A 16,459-nucleotide genomic window follows, 5' to 3' on the forward strand; every position below is an offset into this window, starting at 1 on the left:
TTTAGCCTGACCGGCGCCGCATCGCCCGTTTCAATGTGATGGTGCAACAAATCCGTGCACCCAATGTCATACTTATGTTTACTGAATACATCAGAGAATTCAATGAGCAACTCGCGCAGCGCACCCAACTGCGCCGCCGACAAATCGTCCGAGGCGGCACATAACGAATGGACCCACTCAAGGTCTTCCCTTGGCTCAACGTTCCGCGCGGGGCTCGAGCCCACCTGCGCAACCAACCCATCATCCCCAGGAACCTGCGCCGCGTGAGCCAGCACGGTGCCCTGCGGGATGACAGCTGGTCGCGACCCCGCGTTCAAAACCATCACAAACGGATCCCTGTCAGCCCGCACCAAAGTGTGAGCCACCGATAAATCAAGACCCCCGACAGCCTTGTTAGAAGGACCCAAAAGCATACTCTGTCCCGAAGCCTCCCTCACCCATGGTTTTCGCAACCGGAGGGGAATCAACATCTGTGAACCCGGGGGCACTTGCACTGTCTGCGTCGCCACCGCTTGTATCGTAGCGCACGCCGTCCGAATGTCAGTAGGGCCCGTCAAAAATGAAATCCGGCGACCCGATGGCAGTTCAATGCATCGTTGATCGATAAGAATTTTAATGGGCATTTTAGCCAAAAAGTCAGTGCCCAAAAGACACGGAACTGCCAAGGAAGACGAAACGAAAACGGGTCCCGATAATTTGATATCTCCAATGCAAATGGACGCCCTAACCTGACCGATAATGCCCAACGATCCCCCATTAGCGGCGTAAAATGGCACATCCACTGGAAGCAGCGGACGACATTGGACTGGAAGAATATTATAAATGAGGTCCGATATAATAGTTGCCGATGCCCCCGTGTCCACTAACACCCTAATCTCAACCCCATCAATAGATCCCGTAACAACGGACGAACCCGCCGAAGCAGCCACAATTCTATGCCCCAATTCCGCCCATTCAATGTCTCCCTGGTCCCGGCCGAACCCCCCTCGCCGAACCGAATCCCCGAACCTTAACCGGCCCTCCTCCGCCGCAACGCGGCGTCCCATGTGTGCCGAATAAACAGGCCGAGCGTGTGAGGTGCCGCGACTTGCCGGGGATTGTAGAGATGACTTGGGCTCTCGGTCGTCGTCCAGCCGAGCTCCCATGGCGCGCTGCCGCGGAGCGCGGCACCCGGACGCCACGTGGCCCTGGAGGCCGCAGTTATAGCACGTGACGAGGGTCGGAGTAGATCTTGGTTGCTCCGACTTTCGGCCCGATCGCAGAGGCGACCGGGCCCCCGGCCTCCAGTCCCCTGGTCGTCCCGTGGCGAACGCCTCCTCTCGTGGGCTGACGACTTGGGGTTCGGCGACCACCAAACCCGGGGCTGCGACGACAGCAGCGTTGCAACCAACGCCTTGCTTCCGTTGTAGGGCCTCGTGCGCTTGAATACTCGTGGCGACTCTCAAAGAAGAAATATCAATCTCGTCAGCTGTGTTGATAGGGACCCCCAGGTCCTGCGCCAACTTAAGCAGCTGCTCCAAAACCATCGCGTCTTGGCCCTCCTCGTCCATCCGAGGGAACGCAGGAATCAGCAAGAGCCAGCAACGCCGTGCGATAGGCCAGCGCGGTCTCCGTGGCCGCTTTCCGTCTTGCGTAGAAATGATGGCGGCACGCCGAGGGAGGTCCGTAGACCCTGGCCAACAAACCCAGCGCATCCTTCAGCGTGGAGCGGTCCGACTTCCGTGCAGCCCTGAAGGCCGCGAGCGCATCGTCGTCCAGCATGGCGGGCAACGCCCGCAGCGCCGTAGCATCGGACCACGCTGACATCTCTTGATGCGCCAAAAACCTTCGCTGAAATTGGCCCCAGTCTCCGCCTTCCGCCTTGAAGGCTGACAACGTGGGCAGGCGCTGCTGAAAAATGAAGTCATCCGCCTCGTGGTTCCTCTCCGCCTCTCCGTCGGTGTGTAAGATGGCGGCTCCAGCAGCAGACGTAAAATGGCGGACCCCCTCGCGCGCTGATGACGTCGATGCGCGCGCTTGGGAACCCACCACCACGTGGCGCTCGCCGTTCCCGCCAAAAGTAGGCCCAGGCGCAATGGCGGGAATCCCCCATTCGTTTTGGCGGGAATCTGCGGGGCGACCTTGTAAAATGTCCCCCACCGTCCCCGCTCCTCCCGACGAGCTGATCTCCGCCAAGATGGACGCGGCGGCGAGCAGCAGCTCCGCCAGTCGGGAGTGCGCCTCACGAAGCCCGGCGTCGGTCCCCGGTCGCTCGGCCGGCGCCGTCGACGGATCCTGTAGCGTGGGCAAGTCCTCCTCCTCACCCCCCGCCACCAGCGGCCCCGAGTCGTCCAGGTTTTCCTCGCGGTCAATCCCGTGGGTCCTACGGGTCTTCCTTGTCTCCATGCTTGGAAGCCCGTTTCACTTCTGACGCCAGATGAAGTATTGGAAAATGACGGCAGGAAACTCCTTGACGGGAACACACTTCTTTTATTAAATCTTGACTTGTAACGATACAACGCGTGGCCTCTCTTCTTCACAATGCGGTCACCATACAACGGTACAACTCGTGACCTCTTCTCTCCACCCTACGCTTCTCTTGACTCTCTTAGATTCTGTGCTGCTGGCTCTCTGTGCCTCGTGTAGACTCCGCGCCTCGGCTACACTCTTCTCTCGTCTCGTGTAGACTCTGCGCCTCTGCTACACTCTCCACTCGCCTCGTGTAGACTTTGCATCTCTCTCTCTGGCTACACCGTATGCATACTCGGCTCGTGTAGACCTTTCTCTCTCTCTGGCTACACCGTATGCATACTCGGCTCGTGTAGACCTTTCTCTCTCTCTGGCTACACACTATACATCACTCAGCTCGTGTAGACCGTTCTCTCTCTCTGGCTACACACTATACATTACTCAGCTCGTGTAGACCGTTCTCTCTCTCTGGCTACACACTATACATTACTCAGCTCGTGTAGACCGTTCTCTCTCTCTGGCTACACACTATACATTACTCAGCTTGTGTAGACCGTTCTCTCTCTCTGGCTACACACTTATACCTTACTCTCCTCTACTCTCCATTCCTCTCCTCTCCGGGCTCTATCTCTGCACCTTCGTCTTCATTCTTAGATGGTTCCACTTCTGCCCCCCTACTCCTCTGTGCATCACCTTATATCTCTCTTCTTCCCGGGAGACGGAGCGGATGCGGACCTCAACGTCGGCACCGCTCCTCAGTTACCCAATCACCACGCGCTATCTCTACGATCCGGTTCCGCCCAGCGCGTGTTTCCACTCCCCGACCAATCACACCGCGCTGCCACCCGATCACTCCCTCTCAGCGCGTCACCGGCACACAGCCAATCAGCAGCACTACCCCCACCCGCGCACTGACGCCTGCTCCTCCCCGTCAGCGCGCGTCACCACACACACACCCGTACATACGCGCTGGCACACGACGTATACACCCAGCGCGTATCACCACTACACCTCCAACAAGGTTAAGAACCACTGATCTAGATGATTTAAAAGTGCATAGCTCCAGCGGCTTCCTAATATCGGAAGGAAGAGCGTTCCAGACGGCCGCAGAAGCGCATCTGAAAGCGCCGCGCGATGCAGCGACCGTCTTCGTTCGATGGCCGGCCAAAAGCCGCCGTTGTTGACAATGGCCGGAGTTCTCTAGCGATGGTTCATGCTCCTTGACGAGATCATCCAGGTATTGTGGTTCATTTGTCCAAACACTTTTGTGTGTGTAATGTGAGGATATATCTGGGTCGCTGACGGATCACAACTCGTCACGATGATTGGCTCTGCCGGTCCTGGTCCATAGCCAATGGAGGGAAGCCTAGGGGCGTGGCCCTGACGTAATAGAAAGGTGACAGCTATAAGTAGAGGATTGGTTCTGCTGGCTTTGGCCATAGCCAATGGGGAGACGAGTCAGGGGCGTGGTCCCGGGAACCTACGGTGGAGTCTGGAAGATTCCATAGAGGCTAACCAGGATTGGTGGAAAGGTACCACGTGACCCGGGTATTAAATAAGGGTGGAGACGAACAACACGTGGTCAGAACGGGAACGGACGAAGGGGAGAGGCCACGCGAGAGCGGGGGTCCAGGCTGCCACGTGGTTGCACACGTCTCTCTCTCTCTATCCCTCTCACGCTGTCTGTCAGCAGCGTGAAGGAGTGTTGTAATTGTAATGCGGGCGTACACGGCCTTGCGGATATGACGTCACGGGGGGGAGGAGTTAGGTCACGTGAGAGAGAGGGGTGAGGTCTTAAGGGAGAGATACCGGAAGAGACGGGAGAGTGTTGGGGACAGAGACACAGTGAGGCCACGCAGGGCGGAGGTTGGGGAGTGGCGAGATCGCCACACACACAGTAAGACTCGGCACCGTCGGCCAGCGGTGACCGAGCACGGAGGAACGGGGAGCAGCGGTGGAGCTGCAGTGAGAGCAGCCGGAGGGCTGCACCAGGGACCTGCAGCGGAGCTGCAGGAGAGCGGAAGGCTACGGGAGCGAAGGCAGCTGTGGAGCTGCCAAGCGGGGAGGCTCTGAGCGAGGGCCGTGTGGGACAAGTGTAAAGAACCCAAATAAAGGACAACGGAGACAGACCCAGTGATCGAGTCCTTTATTACATAATGAAAGAGGAATAAAGACCGGATTCCAGAAGTCGCTTCAGCGACCTTTATTACGTGCGTAACGAGTGGATCTATGCACGTTTAAATCTCGACTGAAAACTAGTATCTTTAGGACTGGCTTTGTTGTTGCGTGTAGTCTTGTCGGCCCTCCCCCCGCGCCTCCGGCGGGCAACGTTTGGGCTCCGTACGGTGGGCACGGAGCGCTTTAGTCGGGCAGACCGCGCAACGGAGAGTTGACGTACTCTTAGGTTTTTTCGGTAAAGTCGCGGAGCATGAACCACCCGATGACGGAGACTTGTGTTGCCTCCGAAACGTCGTGATTTATTATTTTACTTTATTTCTATTATTACTTTTAGTCATTTTTTGTAATTTTATTTTTTTACCTTACGTGACTTTACTCGAAAAAACCAAGATCCAGGATGGTCATGTCTATGCGCCGCTTCTCGGTGGCAGCCCCAACAGTCTGGAGCACCATCCCTCTGCACATTCGCAGCATCACCTCAATCGCCTCCTTCAAGAGAGACTTAAAAACTCACCTCTACAATCGTGCTTTTGAGCGACTCTGAGCTTGGCTCCGCACCTCTGAGTTGCGGCCACTACGTCTGCAAATTTGCGCGCGTTACAAATTGAACTATTATTATTATTAGTATGAATCCTCGCAGTCACGAAAACGTCAAATATAGGAGAGTTAACGGTTTTGCTGTGCCCCCCCCCCCGCCCCGTACCCCGTACCCACCCCGGCTGGTTGAGGCCGACCTGCAGACGAGCAGCCAGAGGCTGAACCTGTCGGGGGGCTCGACGCTCCCCGCCGCCGAGCTGCACCCGGACAGCTGCATCGACGACGTCATCCACCACGAGGTCAAGGAGCTGGGAACTCACATGTGAGACAAATGCAAAGGTCCCCCCCCCGCCGTGTAGCCCCTAACAGACTGTCGGGGCAAGTGCTGTTCGCGAGCAGCGGCACCTATGAAGGCCGGCACGGCCTACACGAGGGGGTGGGTGGCCAGCACCACGCCCGGCCGCCTTTGTCTCCATAGTGGCGATGTTTACACACCGCACCAGGTACTCATTTCAGGCTGAGGCGACCTAGGGCAGGCCCAGGTTCGTTTCAGATAATCGTCACCAGTGTTGGTGTGGCCTAAAAGTGGCCTAAAATACAATGTTTCGCTCCGGATGATCGCTGAAAAGTATGATCTGTGTTTTGATTTAGTGTGCTGAATTTAAAGGTGCATTGAAAAATTTTAATACTCCGACTGATGCTCCTGCTGTTGTGGAGTGACTCATGCAGCCAGCTATGGCTGCAGAGTTTGGTGGTACATGTTGTTTACGTCGTTTATTGTGAAAATTTGGTCACAGTTCCTATGATCACTGTTTCATTGCTTTTATGGCTTTATTTTGGTGATTTTCGAAAAGTTTTTGGTTTGGCCATGTTTGTTTTGTTGTAGTACAGAGTTAGACTGATGGCCTTAATCTAAGTTGTCTTGTGGTTGTTGTTGTTTGACTTGAATCCCACTGGGATTTTTGCACACAGTGTTGGTGTACGGTGATTTTTCTGCAATATTTTGCTGTCTTTTCTTGGATTTTCTGTTTGCACTTAGTCACTTTAAGATGTTTTCTTGTTCATGTTTTTGTTTTTTGTTTGTTGCGGTTGCACTCGATTCAAGGGCCGAATGGCTCACAGGGCTATACCTAACAAATTAAACTTGAAACTTGAAAACTTGGTGGCCGTAAGCGGGAATCGAACTCGGGTCGCTGGGTTCGTGGTGCAGTGCGCTAACCGCCCTGCAGCGTTTATACGTGACAGCAGACACATGCACGTACAGGCATGCGCGCACGAGGCGTGTTATCCCCCTACCCCATGTGGTTCAATCACCGCCCGCCCCTCGGCTTTTCCCGTCACAGCCTCGTGTGCGCCGTCAGCTACGCCACGCAGAGCGCGGAGAAGCTCTACTTCCGAAAGTTTTTCAAATTCCAGGTGAGCTTCGCACTCCCGCCGACCCCCCTACTTCCCCCCCATCTTTGCCCTCTCCATTCGCGGTCACTGAGAAGTAGATTCTCAGAAGCGGTTCTTTGATATCCGCTTCCGGCAGGGCCATTCTCTCCCCCCCCGCCCGCCCCCCGCCCCGCTAGCACGATCGGGATTGAAATCTGCGACAAAGAAAAAAATAAAACTTGAAGTTCTTTCGACGTAAAATGGTTCAACTTTCATTTTTTTCCGCCGCAGGTGTTGAAGCCTCTCGAAGTCAAGACAAAGTTCTACAACGCCGAGGTAAGGCCCCACTGAGCCGTATCGCTCTCGTTCAGAAGCAACCCGGCCATCACAGAACGATAGCCCGACGAAGTGGCTTATCATCGACGTCGCGTGGATATTTATAGCAGCCAAACAACTCTTTAACATGCATGACGTCGAGTCTAAATGTGGAGGGAAAAACCGTGAGGACCCGCAGAAAAATCCACGGGGTCACGGGGGGAGAGAGAGAGAGAGACACACATAAACTTCAAATATACAGCAGGCGTCAGGGTCAGGATCGAACCCACGACCTCCTGTATACCAGGCGAGGTAGTTAACATCTCATAGCCACCGTGATGATGATGATGAGAGAGAGAGAGACACACAAACTTCAAATATACAGCAGGCGTCAGGGTCAGGATCGAACCCACGACCTCCTGCGTACCCGGCGAGGTAGTTAACATCTCATAGCCACCGTGATGATGATGAGAGAGAGAGACACACAAACTTCAAATATACAGCAGGCGTCAGGGTCAGGACGAACCCACGACCTCCTGTATACCAGGCGAGGTAGTTAACATCTCATAGCCACCGTGATGATGATGAGAGAGAGACACACAAACTTCAAATATACAGCAGGCGTCAGGGTCAGGACGAACCCACGACCTCCTGTATACCAGGCGAGGTAGTTAACATCTCATAGCCACCGTGATGATGATGATGAGAGAGAGAGAGACACACAAACTTCAAATATACAGCAGGCGTCAGGGTCAGGATCGAACCCACGACCTCCTGCGTACCCGGCGAGGTAGTTAACATTTCATAGCCACCGTGATGATGATGAGAGAGAGAGACACACAAACTTCAAATATACAGCAGCAGGCGTCAGGGTCAGGATCGAACCCACCACCTCCTGTATACCAGGCGAGGGAGTTAACATCTCCTAGCCACCTTGATGACGATGAGAGAGAGAGACACACAAACTTCAAATATACAGCAGGTGTCAGGGTCAGGATCGAACCCACGACCTCCTGCGTACCCGGCGAGGTAGTTAACATCTCATAGCCACCGTGATGATGATGAGAGAGAGAGACACACAAACTTCAAATATACAGCAGCAGGCGTCAGGGTCAGGATCGAACCCACGACCTCCTGTACACCAGGCGAGGGAGTTAACACCTCACCACCACGGTTGTGGCTGCCATGACCGATCCTGAGGTTGGTTGCGGTCAGGACTCAGACTCGGGGATTCCGTAGCGCTGTGCGCTAGCCACTACCACCAGCCCTCCGTGCCCCAAGTATCAAATATGTTTGGTATGAAATCCAAAGTCGTCGCTATACGTGTTTGGATAATGCATGTTATGATTTTGTTGTTGTTGTGTGATTTTTCAGGCTGTGGATTCTCGGTTGCGTTGTTTGGTTTAATTTTGCTCATTGTAACCGCTTGAATTTTATTTTTCTCATTCCCCACCCTCATTCCCTCCCTCCCACCCCCACCCCTCTCTCCTTGTGAATCCCCCCCCCCACCGCACCCCTCCCAACACCACCTGTGCCTCTCACAATTTTCCAACATCTTTTTTATCCACTCCCCATCCCTCTCTTTCTCTGTCTGTGCCTCTTTCTGGATCTCTCTCTTTGTCCGACTGCCAATCTCCCTACGTTTCTCTGTCTTTCTCGTCATTTCTTTTCGCATCTCTCCCTTTACTTCTGTCAATTTCCCTATGTCTCTCTCTCTCTGCATGTCTCTCTTTCTCCGTCTCGCTCTCTGTGTTTGCCTTGGGCCCCTTGCCTCTATCTCTCGACGTCTCTCGTACGTGTCCGTCCACGTTCCTGTCCGCTTCACTGTCTCCGTCTGCGACTTGCTGTCTGTATCTGCGACTCTGTCTCTCCCCATACCCCACCCACCGAACCCACCCACCCTCCATCCCTGTAGGACGAACTCAGTGCAGTGGTAACATCCTCCACCCTCCCCCGCATTGTCCACCCCCCTGCTTATCTCTACCCTTGGGTTTGATGGCCCCGGTGGTGCCACCCACCTCACCCCCCGCTCCCCCCCCCCCCTGCCACCGCCTTCAGCCTAACCGCAACGCCGGACGCTGCCCCCCCACTAACCCCAACCCCCCGCCGCGGGTTTTCTACCGTTTCACCGTAGCCGCGCGGGGGGCCGCGTGCCGTTTGCGTCACCGTGGCCTTCTGCGTGCGCTGCTGCTGCTGGTGGTGGCGGTGGCGGTGGTGGCGGTGGCGGTGGCTCTCTGCGAACCCTGCGTGCGTGCGTGCGTGTGTGCGTGTGTGCGTGCGTGTGTGCGTGCGTGTGTGCGTGCGTGGGGAGTGGTAGCGTAATGGCGGTACGAACCCGGCTATGGCCTGAGTTGGATTCCCGCGCTCACGGCTCAACACCAGTGACGATTGTCTGAACCGATCCTGGGCCTCCCCTAGGTCGACTCAGCCTTAAACAAGTGCCTGATGCAGTGTGTAAACATCGTCACTGGGGAGACAAAGGCGGGCGGGCGGGTGTGGTGCTGGCCACCCTACCCCCTTGTGTGCCGTGCCGGCCTTCATAGGTGTTCGTTAACAGCACTTGCCCCAACACAGGGATATACGGGGGATCTTTGTCTTTGTGTGTGTGTCTCAAGACACGTGCTGTCGCGTTGACATTCTGCACTCTGCATGGCGCCCCCCCCCCCACCCCCCGTCGGCCCCCCCCCCCGCTCCCCCCAGTCTACCCTCACCTACCCCACACCCCCCGGGTTTGTAGTGCAGCAGCACTGCCCGCTGCTATAACCGCTACGCTACCACACTGCTGCCAACGCGGCAGCAGCTGCAGCGACTTTGCGACAGCAGAAGAATCATCGCGTAGAATCATCGCGGTTGCGGCAGCGTCGTCACGGCAGCGGTAGAATCATCGGGGCAGCGGTAGAATCATCGGGGCAGCGGTAGAATCATCGGGGCAGCGGTAGAATCATCGCGGGAGCGGTAGCGTCATCGCAGCAGCAGACTCTCTGGGTTCCGTGGACCAGGAGGCTTCTGTGCGGCGCACGCGGCTCGCTGTCGTAGCTCCGCCGCTGAAGTCGTCTTCCAGTTTCCCCCACTTGGGTGCTTTGGGCCTTTCGCTTCAATCCCCAACGGGGGGGGGCCGCGTTGCGCCGATAGCTTTTGCTCTCCTCCGCAACCACCGCCACCACCACTACCACAGCAGCCCCTGCTGCCACCGTCACCATCACCGCTGCCACCGCTGCCACCACTGCCACCACCACTGTCGCTGCCACCGCTACTACCGCCGCCGCCACTACCACCACCGTCACCACCATCGCCACAGCTGCCCCCGCTGCCACTGCTACCGTCACCATCACCGCTGCCACCACCACTGCCACCGCTACTACCACCGCCGCCACTACCACCACCGTCACCACCATCGCCACAGCCGCCGCTTTGCCGTAGTTTTAATTGACGGCAGCGGGGGGTGCCATTGGAGTGGTGGGTGGCCGTGAGCGACGCATGAGACCCATTGGAGAGCCGCGCCTCTGTGTGTGTTGTGTGCGTGATGTGTGTATGTTACGTGTGTGTGCGTGATGTGTGAGGTGTGTATGTTACGTCTGTGTGTGAGATTTCTCTGTGTGTTGTGTGCGTGATGTGTGAGGTGTGTGTATGTTACGTCTGTGTGTGTGTGAGATTTCTGTGTGTGTGTTGTGTGCGTGATGTGTGAGGTGTGTGTATGTTACGTGTGTGTGTGTGTGAGATTTCTCTGTGTGTGTTGTGTGCGTGATGTGTGAGGTGTGTGTGTGTTACGTCTGTGTGCGTGAGATTTCTCTGTGCGTGATGTGTGCGTGATGTGTGAGGTGTGTGTATGTTACGTGTGTGTGTGTGAGATTTCTGTGTGTGTTGTGTGCGTGATGTGTGAGGTGTGTGTATGTTACGTGTGTGTGTGTGTGTGAGATTTCTGTGTGTGTGTAGTGTGCGTGATGTGTGAGATGTGTGTATGTTACGTGTGTGTGTGTGTGAGATTTCTGTGTGTGTGTTGTGTGTGTGATGTGTGAGGTGTGTGTATGTTACGTGTGTGTGTGTGAGATTTCTGTGTGTGTTGTGTGTGTGATGTGTGAGGTGTGTGTATGTTACGTGTGTGTGTGTGAGATTTCTGTGTGTGTGATGTGTGCGTGATGTGTGAGGTGTGTGTATGTTACGTCTGTGTGTGTGTGAGATTTCTGTGTGTGTAGTGTGTGTGATGTGTGAGGTGTGTGTATGTTACGTCTGTGTGTGTGTGAGATTTCTGTGTGTGTGTGTTGTGTGCGCGATGTGTGAGGTGTGTGTATGTTACGTCTGTGTGTGTGTGAGATTTCTGTGTGTGTAGTGTGCGTGATGTGTGAGGTGTGTGTGTGTGTTACGTCTGTGTGTGTGAGATTTCTGTGTGTGTGTTGCGTGCGTGATGTGTGAGATGTGTGTGTTACGTCTGTGTGTGTGTGAGATTTCTGTGTGTGTGTTGCGTGCGTGATGTGTGAGGTGTGTGTGTGTTACGTCTGTGTGTGTGTGAGATTTCTGTGTGTGTGTTGTGTTCGTGATGTGTGAGGTGTGTGTATGTTACGTGTGTGTGTGTGTGATTTCTGTGTGTGTATTGTGTGCGTGATGTGTGAGGTGTGTGTATGTTACGTGTGTGTGTGAGATTTCTGTGTGTGTGATGTGTGCGTGATGTGTGAGGTGTGTGTATGTTACGTGTGTGTGTGTGAGATTTCTGTGTGTGTGATGTGTGTGTGATGTGTGAGGTGTGTGTGTTACGTGTGTGATGTGTGAGGTGTGTATGTTACGTGTGTGTGTGTGAGATTTCTGTGTGTGTGTGTTGTGTGTGTGATGTGTGAGGTGTGTGTATGTTACGTCTGTGTGTGTGTGAGATTTCTCTGTGTGTGTAGTGTGCGCGATGTGTGAGGTGTGTGTATGTTACGTCTGTGTGTGTGTGAGATTTCTGTGTGTGTGTTGTGTGCGTGATGTGTGAGGTGTGTGTATGTTACGTGTGTGTGTGTGAGATTTCTGTGTGTGTGTTGCGTCCGTGATGTGTGAGGTGTGTGTGTGTTACGTCTGTGTGTGTGTGAGATTTCTGTGTGTGTGTTGTGTGTGTGATGTGTGAGGTGTGTATGTTACGTGTGTGTGTGTGAGATTTCTGTGTGTGTGTTGCGTCCGTGATGTGTGAGGTGTGTGTATGTTACGTGTGTGTGTGTGTGTGAGATTTCTGTGTGTGTGTTGTGTGCGTGATGTGTGAGGTGTGTGTATGTTACGTCTGTGTGTGTGTGAGATTTCTGTGTGTGTGTTGTGTGTGTGATGTGTGAGGTGTGTATGTTACGTCTGTGTGTGTGAGATTTCTGTGTGTGTGTTGTGTGCGTGATGTGTGAGATGTGTGTATGTTACGTCTGTGTGTGTGAGATTTCTGTGTGCGTGTTGTGTGCGCGATGTGTGAGGTGTGTGTATGTTACGTGTGTGTGTGTGTGTGAGATTTCTGTGTGTGTGTTGCGTGCGTGATGTGTGAGGTGTGTGTATGTTACGTGTGTGTGTGTGTGTGAGATTTCTGTGTGTGTTGCGTGCGTGATGTGTGAGGTGTGTGTATGTTTCGTCTGTGTGTGTGAGATTTCTCTGTGTGTGTGTTGTGTGCGTGATGTGTGAGGTGTGTGAATGTTACGTGTGTGTGTGAGATTTCTGTGTGTGCGTGTTGTGTGCGTGATGTGTGAGATGTGTATGTTACGTCTGTGTGTGTGTGAGATTTCTGTGTGTGTGTTGTGTGCGTGATGTGTGAGGTGTGTGTGTGTTACGTCTGTGTGTGTGTGAGATTTCTGTGTGTGTGATGTGTGCGTGATGTGTGAGGTGTGTGTATGTTACGTGTGTGTGTGTGAGATTTCTGTGTGTGTGTTGTGTGCGTGATGTGTGAGGTGTGTGTATGTTACGTGTGTGTGTGTGTGTGTGAGATTTCTGTGTGTGTGTTGTGTGTGTGATGTGTGAGGTGTGTGTATGTTACGTCTGTGTGTGTGAGATTTCTGTGTGTGTGTTGTGTGCGTGATGTGTGAGATGTGTGTGTTACGTCTGTGTGTGTGTGAGATTTCTGTGTGTGTGTTGTGTGCGTGATGTGTGAGGTGTGTGTATGTTACGTCTGTGTGTGTGAGATTTCTGTGTGTGTGATGTGTGCGTGATGTGTGAGGTGTGTGTATGTTACGTCTGTGTGTGTGAGATTTCTTTGTGTGTGTTGTGTGCGTGATGTGTGAGATGTGTGTGTTACGTCTGTGTGTGTGTGAGATTTCTGTGTGTGTTGTGTGCGTGATGTGTGAGGTGTGTGTAACGTGTGTGTGTGTGTGTGAGATTTCTGTGTGTGTGTTGTGTGCGCGATGTGTGAGGTGTGTGTAACGTGTGTGTGTGTGTGTGAGATTTCTGTGTGTGTTGTGTGCGCGATGTGTGAGGTGTGTGTATGTTACGTGTGTGTGTGTGAGATTTCTGTGTGTGTTGTGTGTGTGATGTGTGAGGTGTGTGTATGTTGCGTCTGTGTGTGTGTGAGATTTCTGTGTGTGTGTTGTGTGCGCGATGTGTGAGGTGTGTGTATGTTACGTCTGTGTGTGTGAGATTTCTGTGTGTGTGTTGCGTGCGTGATGTGTGAGATGTGTGTGTTACGTGTGTGTGTGTGAGATTTCTGTGTGTGTGTTGTGTGCGTGATGTGTGAGGTGTGTGTATGTTACGTCTGTGTGTGTGTGAGATTTCTCTGTGTGTGTAGTGTGCGTGATGTGTGAGGTGTGTGTAACGTGTGTGTGTGTGTGTGAGATTTCTGTGTGTGTGTTGTGTGCGCGATGTGTGAGGTGTGTGTATGTTACGTCTGTGTGTGTGTGAGATTTCTCTGTGTGTGTTGTGTGCGTGATGTGTGAGGTGTGTGTAACGTGTGTGTGTGTGTGTGAGATTTCTGTGTGTGTGTTGTGTGCGCGATGTGTGAGGTGTGTGTATGTTACGTCTGTGTGTGTGTGAGATTTCTCTGTGTGTGTTGTGTGCGCGATGTGTGAGGTGTGTGTGTGTTACGTCTGTGTGTGTGAGATTTCTGTGTGTGTGTTGTGTGCGTGATGTGTGAGGTGTGTGTATGTTACGTCTGTGTGTGTGTGAGATTTCTGTGTGTGTGTTGTGTGCGCGATGTGTGAGGTGTGTGTATGTTACGTGTGTGTGTGTGAGATTTCTGTGTGTGTGTTGTGTGCGCGATGTGTGAGGTGTGTGTATGTTACGTCTGTGTGTGTGTGAGATTTCTGTGTGTGTGTTGCGTGCGCGATGTGTGAGGTGTGTGTATGTTACGTCTGTGTGTGTGTGTGAGATTTCTGTGTGTGTGTTGTGTGCGCGATGTGTGAGGTGTGTGTATGTTACGTGTGTGTGTGTGAGATTTCTGTGTGTGTGTTGTGTGCGCGATGTGTGAGGTGTGTGTATGTTACGTCTGTGTGTGTGTGAGATTTCTGTGTGTGTGTTGCGTGCGCGATGTGTGAGGTGTGTGTATGTTACGTGTGTGTGTGTGTGTGATTTCTGTGTGTGTGTTGCGTGCGTGATGTGTGAGATGTGTGTGTTACGTCTGTGTGTGTGTGAGATTTCTGTGTGTGTGTTGTGTGCGTGATGTGTGAGATGTGTGTGTTACGTCTGTGTGTGTGTGAGATTTCTGTGTGTGTGTTGCGATGTGTGAGGTGTGTGTATGTTACGTGTGTGTGTGTGAGATTTCTGTGTGTGTGTTGCGTGCGTGATGTGTGAGGTGTGTGTATGTTACGTGTGTGTGTGTGAGATTTCTGTGTGCGTGTTGTGTGTGTGATGTGTGAGGTGTGTGTATGTTACGTCTGTGTGTGTGAGATTTCTGTGTGCGTGTTGTGTGCGTGATGTGTGAGGTGTGTGTATGTTACGTGTGTGTGTGAGATTTCTCTGTGTGTGTTGTGTGCGTGATGTGTGAGATGTGTGTGTTACGTCTGTGTGTGTGTGAGATTTCTGTGTGTGTAGTGTGCGTGATGTGTGAGGTGTGTGTGTGTTACGTGTGTGTGTGTGAGATTTCTGTGTGTGTGTTGCGTGCGTGATGTGTGAGATGTGTGTATGTTACGTCTGTGTGTGTGTGAGATTTCTGTGTGTGTGTTGCGTGCGTGATGTGTGAGGTGTGTGTATGTTACGTCTGTGTGTGTGTGAGATTTCTGTGTGTGTGTTGTGTGCGCGATGTGTGAGGTGTGTGTGTGTTACGTCTGTGTGTGTGTGAGATCTCTGTGTGTGTGTTGTGTGCGTGATGTGTGAGGTGTGTGTATGTTACGTCTGTGTGTGTGTGAGATTTCTGTGTGTGTGTGTGTGTGCGTGATGTGTGAGGTGTGTGTATGTTACGTCTGTGTGTGTGAGATTTCTGTGTGTGTTGTGTGCGCGATGTGTGAGGTGTGTGTATGTTACGTGTGTGTGTGTGAGATTTCTGTGTGTGTGTTGCGTGCGTGATGTGTGAGGTGTGTGTGTTTCGTCTGTGTGTGTGTGAGATTTCTGTGTGTGTTGTGTGCGCGATGTGTGAGGTGTGTGTATGTTACGTCTGTGTGTGTGAGATTTCTGTGTGTGTGTTGCGTGCGTGATGTGTGAGGTGTGTGTATGTTACGTGTGTGTGTGTGAGATTTCTGTGTGTGTGTTGCGTGCGTGATGTGTGAGATGTGTGTGTTACGTCTGTGTGTGTGAGATTTCTGTGTGTGTGTAGTGTGCGTGATGTGTGAGGTGTGTGTATGTTACGTGTGTGTGTGTGAGATTTCTGTGTGTGTTGTGTGCGTGATGTGTGAGGTGTGTGTATGTTACGTCTGTGTGTGTGAGATTTCTGTGTGTGTTGTGTGCGTGATGTGTGAGATGTGTGTGTTACGTCTGTGTGTGTGAGATTTCTGTGTGTGTTGTGTGTGTGATGTGTGAGGTGTGTGTATGTTACGTCTGTGTGTGTGAGATTTCTGTGTGTGTTGTGTGCGTGATGTGTGAGATGTGTGTGTTACGTCTGTGTGTGTGAGATTTCTGTGTGTGTTGTGTGCGTGATGTGTGAGGTGTGTGTATGTTACGTCTGTGTGTGTGAGATTTCTGTGTGTGTTGTGTGCGTGATGTGTGAGGTGTGTGTATGTTACGTGTGTGTGTGAGATTTCTGTGTGTGTGTTGCGTGCGTGATGTGTGAGGTGTGTGTATGTTACGTGTGTGTGTGTGATGTGTGCGTGATGTGTGTATGTTACGTGTGTGTGTGTGAGATTTCTGTGTGTGTGTTGCGTGCGTGATGTGTGAGGTGTGTGTATGTTACGTGTGTGTGTGAGATTTCTGTGTGTGTGTGAGATTTCTGTGTGTGTGTAGTGTGTGTGCGATGTGTGAGGTGTGTGTATGTTACGTCTGTGTGTGTGTGAGATTTCTGTGTGTGTGTTGTGTGCGTGATGTGTGAGGTGTGTGTATGTTACGTGTGTGTGTGTGTGAGATTTCTGTGTGTGTTGCGTGCGTGATGTGTGAGGTGTGTGTATGTTACGTGTGTGTGTGTGTGAGATTTCTCTGTGTGTGTTGTGTGCGCGATGTGTGAGGTGTGTGTATGTTGCGTCTGTGTGTGTGTGAGATTTCTGTGTGTGTGTTGTGTGTGTGATGTGTGAGATGTGTGTGTTACGTCTGTGTG

The 16,459-nt window shown here is 52.8% G+C and overlaps 1 protein-coding gene across 1 annotated transcript in view; it reads left to right on the top strand.

The window, feature by feature from the left end:
- The window catches only part of TRAPPC13 (trafficking protein particle complex subunit 13), a 39,839-nt gene that overhangs the window by 15,508 nt on the left and 7,872 nt on the right, over positions 1–16,459 (top strand). Inside the window, exons 5-8 of the mRNA XM_078620587.1 lie at positions 5,355–5,485; positions 6,507–6,579; positions 6,829–6,873; positions 8,768–8,785. Of these exons, the coding sequence (XP_078476713.1) occupies positions 5,355–5,485; positions 6,507–6,579; positions 6,829–6,873; positions 8,768–8,785 (267 nt within the window). The remainder of the gene's footprint in view (positions 1–5,354; positions 5,486–6,506; positions 6,580–6,828; positions 6,874–8,767; positions 8,786–16,459) is intronic.

This window comes from Lampetra planeri, chromosome 3 (assembly GCF_965212315.1).
Source record: "Lampetra planeri chromosome 3, kcLamPlan1.2.h2, whole genome shotgun sequence".
In the NCBI taxonomy this organism is placed as follows: domain Eukaryota; kingdom Metazoa; phylum Chordata; class Hyperoartia; order Petromyzontiformes; family Petromyzontidae; genus Lampetra; species Lampetra planeri.